This window comes from Haliotis cracherodii, unplaced genomic scaffold (assembly GCF_022045235.1).
Source record: "Haliotis cracherodii isolate W230 unplaced genomic scaffold, xgHalCrac1.p SCAF_3, whole genome shotgun sequence".
NCBI lineage: Eukaryota > Metazoa > Mollusca > Gastropoda > Lepetellida > Haliotidae > Haliotis > Haliotis cracherodii.
In genome coordinates this window covers 60242627-60256276 of record NW_027266286.1, presented here as the reverse complement: position 1 = coordinate 60256276, position 13650 = coordinate 60242627, and the positions used below count along the sequence as shown (strand labels likewise).

The window sequence follows — 13650 nt, the reverse complement described above, 5'->3', positions numbered from 1 at the left end:
TACTTCATTCTTGCTATAAATACAGACAGTGATGGGTATGGGATGGTTACCATGTGTGTCTGTGTGTCACTGCGACCTGACTGCCTGTATGTCACTGTGACCTGGGTGTCTGTATGTCACCGCAACCTGACTGTCTGTATGTCACAGCGACCTGACTGTCTGATGTCACTGCGACCTGGCTGTCCGATGTCACAGCGACCTGACTGTCTGTATGTCACTGCGACCTGACTGTCCGATGTCACAGCGACCTGACATAAATACAGTATTGTACTGGTTTCCCTTCCCAGACTTATTTATTTACAGGCCATCATGATACTGATGGAATACATCTGACTGTAGCCTGTCATTCACTCACTGAGTCAAAACTGCTGCAAGGGTGTCATCTGGCATAATGCTTTCCAGAACCAGTAATATAAAAGTTGCCATTGTTAACTTTGTGACATCTCTGTCCATGCCACCCTGATTGTTATTTTCAGAAACTGGAGAAGGACGTGACAATATCCCCTAATGGTGTTGTGTTCCTGAAGGATCACGTCAGACAGGGAGTCCTGCCCAGGTGAGACATTACCTGTAGTGGTTCCTGCCGACTCACACTGTTGGCCGTCCATTAACAGTTGACTGGTTGACACTGTGGTAATGGAATCATTGTAATAAACATTATACAAAAAACAGATTGTTTGGTGAGGTTTTAAATAGATTATTATCAGTTAGAATGTTTGAAGAATATTGTTTGTAATAAGAAAACATGCTGTATGTATCAATATTGTATGTTACAGAATGGTGGGTGAGATTCTCAAGACCCGTCTAATGGTGAAGAAGGCAATGAAGGGCTATAAACATGACAAGGTAAACTGCAGTCTGCCACACCCCATTTGGGAGAAAACTTAGTCAGTAACATGATCTGCTTCGAAATACATTTGGGGGATGTTGGGTCAGAAAATGTTTCGAGTAATCTATGCTGGTCATTAGAGGCTATCGATTGGATCGGATGGTCGGGTGATTTTGTTGATGGCATGTTGTCATACCTCGATGGCATGGATCACAGTATTGAACTCTGATTTGTGTGGTCCAGACACGATTATTTTTTTACCACTGTCCTATAGCTGGAACATTGCTGAGTGTGACATTGAACAACACACAAACAAACGAGTTACAATTTGGGGTATAAATCAGTGATGAAAATACTAATTACAGTGGAGCGATCCTCTCTTGCTTTTAGTCACGATGATACTGGTGCAGATTATTTGCAGGCTGCCATATAAAAGGTGGAATATTGCTGATTGTGGCATTGTACATTGTCCTCTCACTCACTACCCTGTATGTTGATGTTGTTGAAAGCTGTTCCAGGCAGCAGTAGAGGCAGAATGTCCCCAAAGACCGGCAGTGCTCTTGAATGTTTTTAACTGATCAAGTCATTTCAGAGATTATGCAGACCGTGAAGAACAGGGGTAGAATAGGTCTTCAGCAACCCATGCTTGCCGTAAAAGGCGAATATGCTTGTTGTAAGAGGTGACTAACGGGATCAGGTGGTCAGGCTTGTTGACTTGGTTGATACATGTCATAGATCCCAATAGTGTGGTGGGTCAATGCTCATGATATCAATCACTGTATTGTCTGGACTCGATAATTTACAGACCGTCGTCATATAGTTGGAATATTGTTGAGTGCGGTGTTAATCAACAAACAAACAAACAAAAAAACAGACATTAAGCAGGAGGTTTGTGCTTTCAGACTCTGTCCCGCCTGTTGAATGCCCGCCAACTGGGCCTGAAGCTGATTGCCAACGTGACATATGGCTACACTGGAGCCAGCTTCTCCGGGAGGATGCCGTGTATAGAGGTGGGTGCATCGCCTTGACAACACATTTTGCAGGCTAATGTTGCATGGTGTGAAAAATAGTCATATTTTGATAATTCAAAGTATTCTCTTGTTCCTAATTTTCATACTTTTATGTACTAACGATTGAGAGATAAAAGAAAGTGGTTGGTTATATTTCTATAAACTGATAAGTAAAATAATTAATGTTTCAAAATGTACCTCTACCTGGTAATATAATGAAAACGTATTTGATAAACATGAATAACGATATCTGTTTCTCCGTCCTCCCCCAGGTCGCGGACAGTATTGTGCGGAAGGCACGGGAGACCCTGGAGCGATCCATCCGACTCGTGGAGGACACGCCCCAGTGGAGGGCAAAGGTGGTCTATGGTGACACAGACAGGTACGTACACCCAGAAGCCTCCTCATTTCACTGCAGTGGCTGATGTGTTGGCACATGTGAATCCCCATGTGGATAGGGGACATGTTTGTCTCAAGCACCTCATGCTTGTATCACATTATCATAGTGAGGATTGGGTGGTTGTGTTGTGTGTTATTGCGTGAATTTGTTGCTCATGCTATTAACAACTGATTTACATGGCATGATAGCTGTCATTTTCTCACTCTTGTTGAAGTGACCTCCCCCTGGGGATTACCGGTTAGGATAGGTCAGCAGCAACCTATGCAGGTTGTAAGAGGCGACTAAATGGATTGGGTGATCAGTCTTGCTTCGTTGATTGTCAACCCGTGAAGATCAAGGTCGTCAGCAACCCATTCTTGCTGTAAAAGGCGACTATGTTTGTTGTAAGAGGTGAGCGACTAAAGGAAACGGCTGGTCAGGCTCGCGGACTTGGTTGATGCATGTCATCGATCCCAATTGCATGGATCGATGCTCATGATATCAATCACTGGACTGTCTGGTTCAGACTCGATTATTTACAGACCACCGTCATATAGCTGGAATATTGCTGAGTGGGGCGTTAAACAACAAACCAACCAAATCATTGTGAGTCATCACATCCCGACGGTGTCGATTAACTCTGTAGTGATCACTGGATTGTCTGGTCCAGACTCTATTAATTACAGACCGTCATATAGCTGAAAGAATGATGAGTGCAGCATTAACACAAACAAACAAACAAACAAATGAAAGAGACTTTGTGCTGTTCCCACATCAATATCTTATGCCATTCTTGGTATCTACCAACAGCGATGTTAATGCAGTAAACATAAAAATGGCTATAACCTTGGAAAATCGTTTTGGAAACATGTAGATCAGCTGAAAGCATGACCTATTAAAAGTTATTGCCTTGGTTTTCCAGCATGTTTATCCATCTGGAGGGGCGAAGTAAAGACGAGGCATTTAAAATCGGCCAGGAAATTGCAGACGCTGTCACAGCCATGTTCCCCAAGCCAATCAAACTCAAGTTTGAAAAGGTATATCTACAATCCTTATTTTGTGTGATATGAGTTTTTGTATTGGTTTTAAGAGTGAAGCTATCATTCTTGTCAGCCAGAACAGTGTTATGAAGCTCAGATTGGGAATGTGGACGTGGAAAAGTTGTTTCTTCTGCCGTCACTCACTCACAATTCGTGTTGCATCCTGCATCGAGTTGTATTGGTGATGAGGGTGAATGAGACCATTCTTTAACTCACTCCCCCTCCATCCCGCCAGGTGTACAGCTGTTGTATTGGTGATGAGGGTGTATAAGACCATTCTTTAACTCCATTCCACCAGGTGTACATGCCATGCGTCCTGCAGACCAAGAAGAGGTACGTGGGCTTCAGCTACGAGACAGTAGACCAGAAGGAACCAGTCTATGATGCCAAGGGAATTGAAACGGTCAGACGAGACAACTGTGCCGCGGTTGGCAAGGTAGGCACGACAGAGCCCGGGGGACACACCAAGTCTACACTCCAAGGAGTGTCCACGTTATTATTCATGTCAGTAGGGCTGAAACGATACATCGGAGCACCGGTGCATCATTAGTTTTCATGGGACAATACTTTTTTTCTGTATCTATACAAGACGATTCACTTGCTGAAATAAATTACTTACTACTCATTCAATGACCCCTCGCATTTTTGTCAGTCAGATATAGCAAAATATGTTGTAATTAGCATTTCAAGTGCACTACTCAAAACAGCCTCTACAAACATGTGCCTACAGCTAGCTTTTCCTTTTGAACCTGCTCTGAAATATCTATTGTCAAGTAGTAGAATGGTTCTGTAGTAAGAAGTACAAAGGTGAAATGGTTCAGAATATACAATTGTTTCCGTCCAGATCCTGGAACGCTGTATCAAGCTGCTGTTCACAACCCGAGATGTGTCACAGGTCAAGGCCTTCGTCCAGCGCCAGTGTCAGAAACTCATGGAGGGCAAGGTCAGCATCCAGGACTGCATCTTCGCCAAGGAGTTCCGAGGCATGATGGGATACAAACCATCTGCGTGTGTACCGGGACTGGAGATTGCCAAGTGAGTGCAAGGCGCATGTTGTGTACCCTTTGTAAATAGCTACATTAGTTCCAGTATATCATCTTCACTTGAAGGATTTCTGAGCCTACTTAGGTGTTTGAAATAAGATAAATTACCAGGCTGCCATCAGGACTTAAGAAGCTGCAGGCCCTGACTTCACTCTTCGGGACGTCAATTAAAAAAAAACTGCAGCTTTTTGTGAGAAATAAATCGACACATTATTTTACAGTAGGACATAAGCATCCATACAAATGTGAAACTACAGGCCCAACACAAGATCTACCTGCCACGTGCCTTCGAGCAGCTGCTTATTTCGAACACTGGCCTACTTTCAGAAAGCAGTTTAGCTTAAGTAATCTTTGTGCTTAGACTGTCATAACCCCCAACACTTTAACTATAATAAACTTTGAGCCGTCAGGAATGAAAAATCATGTTTTCATAGGACATAGAAAGAAACGTACATTTACGTATTTATCCACAATTTCTGTGATGACAGAAGACATTGAACAAATATGGCTTGTATTACTTCACCTAGTTCACCAATATTTAGAGGCGTTTCATAATTCATTTCAACACGGAACGGCTTTCAATGACTCATGCTTTGACATCAAGTGAAAACCCATGTCTGATTGCAGAAAGCTGATGCGACAAGACCGCCGTGCGGAGCCTCGTGTTGGCGAGAGGATACCCTACGTGATTGTGTATGGAAGCCCTGGACTGCCACTAATCCAACTGGTCCGACATCCCAGCGAGGTCCTGCGTGACCCCACACTGCGCATCAACGGCACCTACTACATCACCAAGGCAATCCTGCCACCATTGCACAGACTCTTCTCTCTCATTGGGGTCGATGTCTTTGCCTGGTCAGTACGCCATTGTGTTTTGGAGGCCTTTGATATTGATAAAGTAGAAGATAAATGAGCAGGGTTGCATATTTGTCTATATAACACATAATTCCTCTGTTCGTAAACCAAAAAATATTCCCAACATCAACATGCTAGGGACAAGGTCATAAAGGGACAAGAAATAGCCCTGAGACAAAGGTTATCCATAAAGATTCACTTCTTTGTGTTTTTCCAACTGCTAAACGCTGATCAAACATAACAAGCAGCATGTATTCATAGATGACTGTTTTGGGAAAGAACTCGAAAACAGTGAGTGAGCTTGTATATGACCGGTAGTAATTGGTTGATAGTTAAGACTTCCTGATGTTGTAATAAACAGTAGTCATACAAGTAGCATGTGATGAGGCGTAGCATCAAAGTTTCTGTTCCCACTTCCTGCAGGTATCAGGGCATGCCGAAGGTGATCCGTGTTGTGCCGCAAGCCATTGTGTCCGGGGACTCCAAGAAGGTGAGACACGAATAGGAACACATTCTGTTCACTCAATCATTTGTAGAGGGACTGGGCTCGGGCAAGGGGGCGCTCATAGTAAATTTGATTTCAGTACTTCAAACACCACTTCTGTGGCCTACCTGTGAAGATCCAAGTTAGAATAGGTCTTCAACAACCCAACCGATGATAATGTTCTGTGTGAACATTGCAATGCAATTGAAGATGATATTCAAGTTGTTTATGTCTGTAAACATTATGAAGACAAGTGTAAACTGTTATTACCTAAATTGTCGAATAAGCAGTATTATTCACTTAAAAGCCTATGTGTCAGATATGAATGTATTATTGCCATTTACCAAGTTTTTAACACATCTTTTAAGAACGGTTCTGCTTAATAAGTAATTTTGTTAATTTGAGTCTGTATATTTTCATGTGGTAACTCAAATTATTGTACTTTAGGTCACGTGGCCTTTAATGCAAATAAACCTGTCTGTCTGTCAACAACCCATGCTTGCCGTAACAGGCGACTGTGTTTCTTGTAAGAGGTGACTAATGGGATCTGGTGGTCAGGCTTGCTGACTTGGTTGATGCATGTCATCGTATCCCAATTACGTAGATCAATGCTCATGATATCAATCACTGGGTTGTCTCGATTATTTACAGACCGCCGTCATATAGTTGGAATATTGCTGAGTGCGGCGTTAAACAACAAACAAACAAAACTTCTGTGGTCTAACTCAAAGTTTCTGATTTATGTCACTCTAATCGTTAATGGTAATCTGAGATTAGATGGAGATAATGTCTCAGTTTCACACATCGCACTCTCTAAGATATCTAGACTGAAAACAGACAACGCCCTGGAGCATAGTCCCTCTTGAAGCAGGTTTCAGTTTCATAGTGTCTCATTTTTTCTGTAATTCATCCCTGAAATTGTATTTTGTAGGTCCGTTGAAATGTTAAAACACCAAGACATTTTTGATAACAGACAAACTTTATGTTCAAATGAATTACATACATATACTCTCACACCAAACCCAGCCCTATTTGGGGTCACCTGTGTGGGGTGTCTAAGTCTCTGTATTTCGCTTTGCGGAGTTGCTTCCCTTAGGTGTGACAGGAACCTGTTATTGTGGGTTCAAATTCCCGATTATGTTTCTAGGTTCGTCAACACCATACCTGTAGTCATGGGTTTCACCAAAGTGGTTTGTGTCTAAGAACTGTGTCTAACATCTTTGCCGTTTCCTCCCCCATTTAACTGACATGCTCATTCCCTCAGTCATCTTCCCTTCCGGGTGTCAGCCAGAGTTATATTGAGTGTTATTGTTATGTTGTCAGGGCACTATTTCCCAGTACTTCTCTGTGAGTAACTGCCCAGTATGTGATGAGCAGACAAAGCAGCCCATCTGTGCCACATGTATGCGGAACCCACAGATGGTGGCAGTCACACTGATGGATAAGATCCGGCGCTGGGAGTCCGTCCATGACAGGCTGGCAGAGGTAAGCTGATGATGACACTTCATGTATTTATTTCCCATTCTGGGATGGAGGTCAGGTGAGGTGAAATGGGGTTTAACGTCCCATCCAAGATTACTGCACTTGTATAGCTGTCTGTCTGTCTGTCTGCTTGTACTAGTCTCGACCGATGCCAGTTTATAGCGCTAGCCCACTGAGATACCATGCCACAGTTTAACATAAATACCCCACTCAGACACAGTATACTGACTCCGAGCCGACCAGTCCTTGTTAAAGTCTTCAGCAACCCATGCTTGGTGTATCAAGGGATTATGCTTGTCGTAAGAGGCGACGCAGGTCATTGAGCTCAATTGCGTGGATCGATGTTCATGATATCAATCACTGGATTGTCTGGTTCAGACTCGATTATATACAGACCGCCATCATAAAGCTGGAATATTGCTGAGTGCGGCGTAAAACAACAAACCAAACCTTGTTTAAGCCCCTTAAAGCCAAGCGCCAGACAGGGTAACAACAAGTACCATCCTTTAACGGGAATAAATCCCTGGACCTTCTGCTGTCCGGGTGGACGCTCTACCACTACACCTTACTGTAGGATACTTACAAGCACAACAGCAATTCTCAGGATGTTCTGGGAATATGTAACATGTGAAACCATCTTCCAGAGGCAAGGGAGTTAACTCACCAGGCTGGAGTTGCATTTGGCTGGACTAACAAGTCTATGCATAGTCCAATCAATTTCACGTAACAAAACTTGACATCTGATTCGTAAACCGCCTTGCAGATTTTGGTTGATTGCAGGATTTGCAAATCATATGTAACTTCAACTCCGCTTTAAAAGATATTTAAAAAAAACCAATCAAGTAGCTCAAGTAATTTTTGACAGGTAGGACCCATTTTATCATAATAAAGATCTTGATTATCGATCAGATCATCTTGACTTGGCGCTGCCGTTTTGTTTAAATCAAATGCAAGTAATATGATGGGTGGAATCTAATTGGTCATTAGGAGGGACTTAGAAGGGACATAACACATAATAGTCACTGGTAGTGCTACCATGAGCCACGAAATTCCAGCCTAGTTCGGCAAGAGTGGAAAGTGGACTTTTATAGTCTGTTAACTCCCTTGCCTCAGGAAGATGAATGTATGTGTTCCAAACTAACAGTAATTGTGTTTTGCCAGGTATGCTACACGTGTATGGGAGCTCAAGACTCCACTCAGCCCTGCACCTCTCTGGAATGCCCAATACTGTTTCGGAGAGCCCTGGCCAGGAATGATGTCTCCCGTGGCGACCATCTCAGGCAGTGCTTGGAAAAGGTTCTACCATTCTGATATGAGATTCTCCAGCAATGGGTGGATTGTGAAAGATTCTTCATTAATGGATGGATTGTGCAAGATTCTCCAGCAATGGGTGGATTGTGCAAGATTCTCCAGCAATGGTTGGATTGTGCAAGATTCTCCAATTAGGGTTGGATTGTGCAAGATTCTCCAGCAATGGGTGGATTGTGCGAGATTCTCCAGATATGGATGGATTGTGCAAGATTCTCCAGCAATGGGTGGATTGTGCAAGATTCTTCAGTAATGGGTAGATTGTGCAAGATTCTCCAGTAATGGATGGATTGTGGAAGATTCTCCAGCAATGGGTGGATTGTGCAAGATTCTCCAGCAATGGGTGGATTGTGCAAGATTCTCCAGTAATGGATGGATTGTGCAAAATTCTCCAGTAATGGGTGGATTGTGCAAGATTCTCCTGCAATGGAAGGATTGTGCAAGATTCTCCAGTAATGGATGGATTGTGCAAGATTCTCCAGCAATGGGTGGATTGTGGAGGATTCTCCAGCAATGGGTGGATTGTGGAGGATTCTCCAGCAATGGAACAGACTCGTGTCAGTGTACTCAGATATAGAAAAACTCAAGTTGATATGTGACGCATATGGCAGCACACAGGCAGACGGATACTGATCCATTTGTCGTCAGGCATTTCACAAGGACCATTTACTCTACCCATTCAAACCATGTCCCTTTTGCTGTCTGTTTCTGATCAGATTAGAAGTCACCAAAATATTGGCTCAATGGAAGTTCCATCCAGGTTCCTTCATAGAGTTTAGTAAGGCAAGACTATTTTGGGGCGTTTATGGATTTTGATAGTAAAACGTTAAGTCGAGAAAAAGAAAGAAAAATGTATGCATTTCACAGGATTTTTAAAATCATATTAAAGTTTGATTTGGAGGTAAATCTTGTTCTGGTTTGGGTCCTTATAAATGCTATGAGTCAGCGGCATTTCATTGTTGTCATGACAATCTTTATCATCGACGGTATAAAACGTATTTGTCATTCTGATTTGATTTTTTTCCTGAATTTTCAATTAATAAGGTTGGAGGATCCATAAACCAATAAAAAGAATGTAAGGTCTAATACTCCTGCAAGTATCCCATGCCAGAGTTCTCAGGACGACTCCTCTTCCCTCAGTGTCTTGAGGCATGACTCATAAGAGATTGCCATATCAGTACCAATAAGTGATGCTCTCAACAAGATTATTCATCACTTTGACAGTCCAGTAAAACATTGTGTCTGTGTCGATTGAGATCAGATTCCTCGTGTTCGCGGAAGTGGGACTATCGTATTAACTGTTAAAATGTGCTACCGTGAAACTTACGAAATGTGCATCTCCAGATTCCTCGTGTTCGCGGCAGTGGGACTATCATATTAACTCTGTTACAATGTGCTACCGTGAAACTTACGAAATGTGCATCTCCAGATTCCTCGTGTTCTTGGAAGTGGGGCTATCGTTTTAACCATGTGCTACCGTGAGACTTGCGATAAGAGACAAGTGTTCCAGGACTGCTTGGAAGCCTCACTGATGAGGATCTTTCACTTTATTTTGTGTTTAGCTACATGTTTTGTCGTCTCTGAACGAATGTTTGAGAGATTAAAATCAAAAGGAGGTATTAAGCAATTTTTGTGATACACAGATGTACATGTTAGAACTCGTTATTTATTCTAGTCATTTGTTCATGTATATACAGTATACAAGAAAACAGAAGCTATGTAGCATTCGTGAACGTCATGGAACGTAATCGCTGGGGATATGTGGATCTTATATTTGTGTGTAAAAGTGGATGTCCACCTTAGTGGATTTGACAATTTTCATGAACTGGTATTTTTACCATGTGCTGCTTTGATATTTAGCCTTCTGATTGAAAGTGTAGATGTATAGATAGATGGATATACATACATATATATATATTGGTGGAATTCATATGAGGATGACACCCTGTGTTCCACAAGTGATTGTGTGCTATAGATGGTGTCTCTAAACAAGTAAAGTGCATGGTCTCCATTCCCACCCCACGTGAGAATTATGTTCCCGGATGGGATGAAGAAGTGACTGTGCCAAAGCTGTGGGACTGCCCATCTCAGGGACGTGTTGCCATGTATGGACATACAGGTTACATGTAGCACACGACTAGGGCAGCTCTACTACAGCTCTCATACAACGAGGTGCTTCCACATCTGCCTCTCCAACTGACCTTCACCTTGTTGGCACGGAAACAAAATGGCCAAGTGCTGTAATAATATCTTATCAACGAAAGACCATATATCATCTCCATTTGAAGAAATACTGAGTTTTGTGTTCATTATAGGCGACGTTAATATTTTTATGGTAATTGTAGGTAGAAGCTTGGTCTGTTTGTAGGGTGTTAAATAACTATTGATTTTGATCACAGCTCTGTGGGGTCATAAGAGATTGAGATGTGATACCCCCAACTTACTGCTCAACTCCTTTGACGTCAACCTGCATAATACAACTCTGATGGGTTCTTAACATGGTGTTCGAGAATGAGGGGAAAATGTGCCATTATGTTTATTCTTATTTAATTTTGTGAGGTATATACAGTTCATGTAATGTTTCCCAAGTCCTATTTATATACGGTGTGTACAGTACCATGGGATTAAATAGTACATCAGTAGTATGTAGTGTACACTTTTCAGTCAGGGGAGGTAACCACTGTGGGTGTTTCAGAGACAAGCGTATTCATGTTAATGTCAGATGGGTTGGTGTGTCATTAGTGGAATGTACCTTTAGATATATTTGTACCAGTTGATGTTATGGTGTTATTATTCACACTTTAATTCTAGACAGTAGCTGAAACCAAGATACAAAAATACAGCCCACACCATCTTGGATGAAGAAACATGTTGGTATTACTATTACAATCCAAGCTCATCACTGTTCAAGGGTAACCTACTGGAGTGGAACTAAGACTGAGTGTCCCTTTGATTTCATCATGGTGTGGACTGTTGATTCACGATATCTGCATTTTGTGGCCATTTCCCTGACTTTTGAGTCTACCTGTCGACTGTTGTACTATTGGTAGTTGTATACAGATGGCTCCAATTTGTGTTGTATTTGTTGTAGTGGTAAGTGCAATATGTATAAGTGACGATATTCAACTGTTTGCGTTGGTGTCAGATTGTAGCATCGGCTGGTTCATTCATTGCATTGTTCAATACATTCATCTTACTGACAAAATCAAAGTTTATTACATCATAATATAGTCATGCAGAATATTTTGAGAAGCATGTCATCGTTCATCAGAGTATCCTAAGAATATATGTGCTGGTTTTGTAAGTTTTCCTGTGAAATGTGATTGTCGGGGATTGAATTACTGGTAGTTTCTATGGAAACAATGAGAGGGGTTTATCATAGTGAACAGTAAATGGAAATTTGTTATGGAACCAAAGATATTTATACTTCATCTGTGGGACTGTTCAGAAAAAGGTTTACGTAAACTTTATTTTTTGTAGATGTTTTGAAGATTTTATAACAAAATATGCACAAAAATCAACAAACCACAAACAAAAATTCTTTTGTGACAAATTCCATTTTATACAGTCTCAACCATTCAGATTTTGAGACAGAAATGGCCAAAGCTTCATGTTATCACACTTTTCTGATGAGTTTTGCATACCTCTCCCTTGTTATTAGATGGATATATATCATGGACGTATATAAGTCTGTGATATCATCCATTCTTCACATTACAGTGCGTCGTAAGTGGAAAATAATTTGAATATTCGTGATTGCCACAAAGTGTATGTTCATAATTTTGTATAAAGTAATATATAACATTGATGAAACAGAGTTTTTTCAGTGAGAAAAGCTAAATTTGTTTTCAAATCAGATATATACTATATTTAGTTTGCTTAGCAAAATGTCTGTGTGTAACCAGTGTTGATGGTCAGCAAGATGAGGCCAGGGATCATGATGCCTTCTTTTCTTTTTTTTTCTAATTTTCCGTGGAATTTGATTCTGTTTTGCACAACGGCAATGCTTTGAATATCAGTCTAATGCTATCACTTTATCATATGGGTTCTGGACCTTGTTATTCCTGTTTCTGTTACCATGGTTACATGATATTTTCCTAATAGCCAAGCTTGAGGTTGTAAGTTACCTTTGTGTATGTCATGTCACACTGCATGGCAGCCAAGCTGTGCTATCTAAATTTATTATTAGATTGTTATTTTATATTAGATTTTTACATTGTATTTACGATGCTGCTAACAAGGTACTACCCATGCTGCCTGACGCTGAATGTTGAAACAGAGTGCTTGCATCATAGTCAGGCTTTTATATTTATTACACATTTCACACTGGTACATCATTGCTTGCAGGCATGGCTGGACTACAAGATTTTGTGACGGTTTCTTTCATATTTCTGAACATTTAAAAATTCCATAACTCATTGTTAATTCTTCAGAGTATCATATAAGCAGATTTAGAGGCATATTTTATGTCTCTGATAATTTTCATATAAAAAACGTATCTTTCTTTTTTTAAGATGTATGTGGTTCATCATGTTTGAGAAGCAATATTTAACTGGAGCATCATGTCACTAACAGTCTGAACTGCCCTGCTTGTAAGCAGCCAATCTGTGTCTGATGTTCAGTGCGTTGGTTTTGTACTCTATGAGCAGCTACAAGTACCAATTGTGGAGGCATAATATTGATTTGTTTTGAATATTAAAAAGTGGAAATTGGTAAATACATCTTGATGTTTCTGTAAGAATGATACATTGTGTGAGTGATGATTTGATCACGGTGCTGCTGTACAAAACAACCTTAGCGCTACGACTGTCATAAGTCTATGATAAGGCATGGGAGTTACGATCACCTTAGCGCTAAGATCGCTTTATACAACGGCACTCAGGCCATTATATCAGCATTAACAAAGCAATAATAGGTGGCCTGCAATGGGGCATGAAGCAGACAAGGCGGTGGTTGTCCCAACACACATGGATACTGATCAATATAATTAACTGGAACGGTTCATTCTGATTTTGGCCAGCTATATGTTGGTTGTCTTCCAAAACAAGCAGAGAGGGATCTCTCCTGAGACCAGTAACATTCAGGAAGGACTAGTGACACCTCCTTGTGAACACCCACTTTTACTTTTAGACAATGGCAACTGTGTAGCAACTCATTATTGTTGTCCTGAGGAAAAAAAGTTGCTTGGGGATTCTGGTATAAAGTTAGTCCCCTGCAGTC

At 41.2% G+C, this 13650-nt stretch overlaps 1 protein-coding gene across 1 annotated transcript in view; it reads left to right on the top strand.

Annotated features, from left to right (window-relative positions):
- LOC139475837 (uncharacterized) overlaps positions 1-13130 on the top strand; it is a 118769-nt gene extending 105639 nt beyond the window's left edge. The window contains exons 26-36 of the mRNA XM_071259036.1: positions 477-556; positions 777-846; positions 1732-1839; positions 2112-2221; positions 3141-3255; positions 3557-3694; positions 4103-4293; positions 4929-5156; positions 5580-5646; positions 6964-7125; positions 8284-13130. Coding sequence (XP_071115137.1) covers positions 477-556; positions 777-846; positions 1732-1839; positions 2112-2221; positions 3141-3255; positions 3557-3694; positions 4103-4293; positions 4929-5156; positions 5580-5646; positions 6964-7125; positions 8284-8433 — 1419 coding nt within the window. The 3' untranslated portion in view covers positions 8434-13130. The remainder of the gene's footprint in view (positions 1-476; positions 557-776; positions 847-1731; positions 1840-2111; positions 2222-3140; positions 3256-3556; positions 3695-4102; positions 4294-4928; positions 5157-5579; positions 5647-6963; positions 7126-8283) is intronic.
- Positions 13131-13650: the final 520 nt, after the last annotated feature.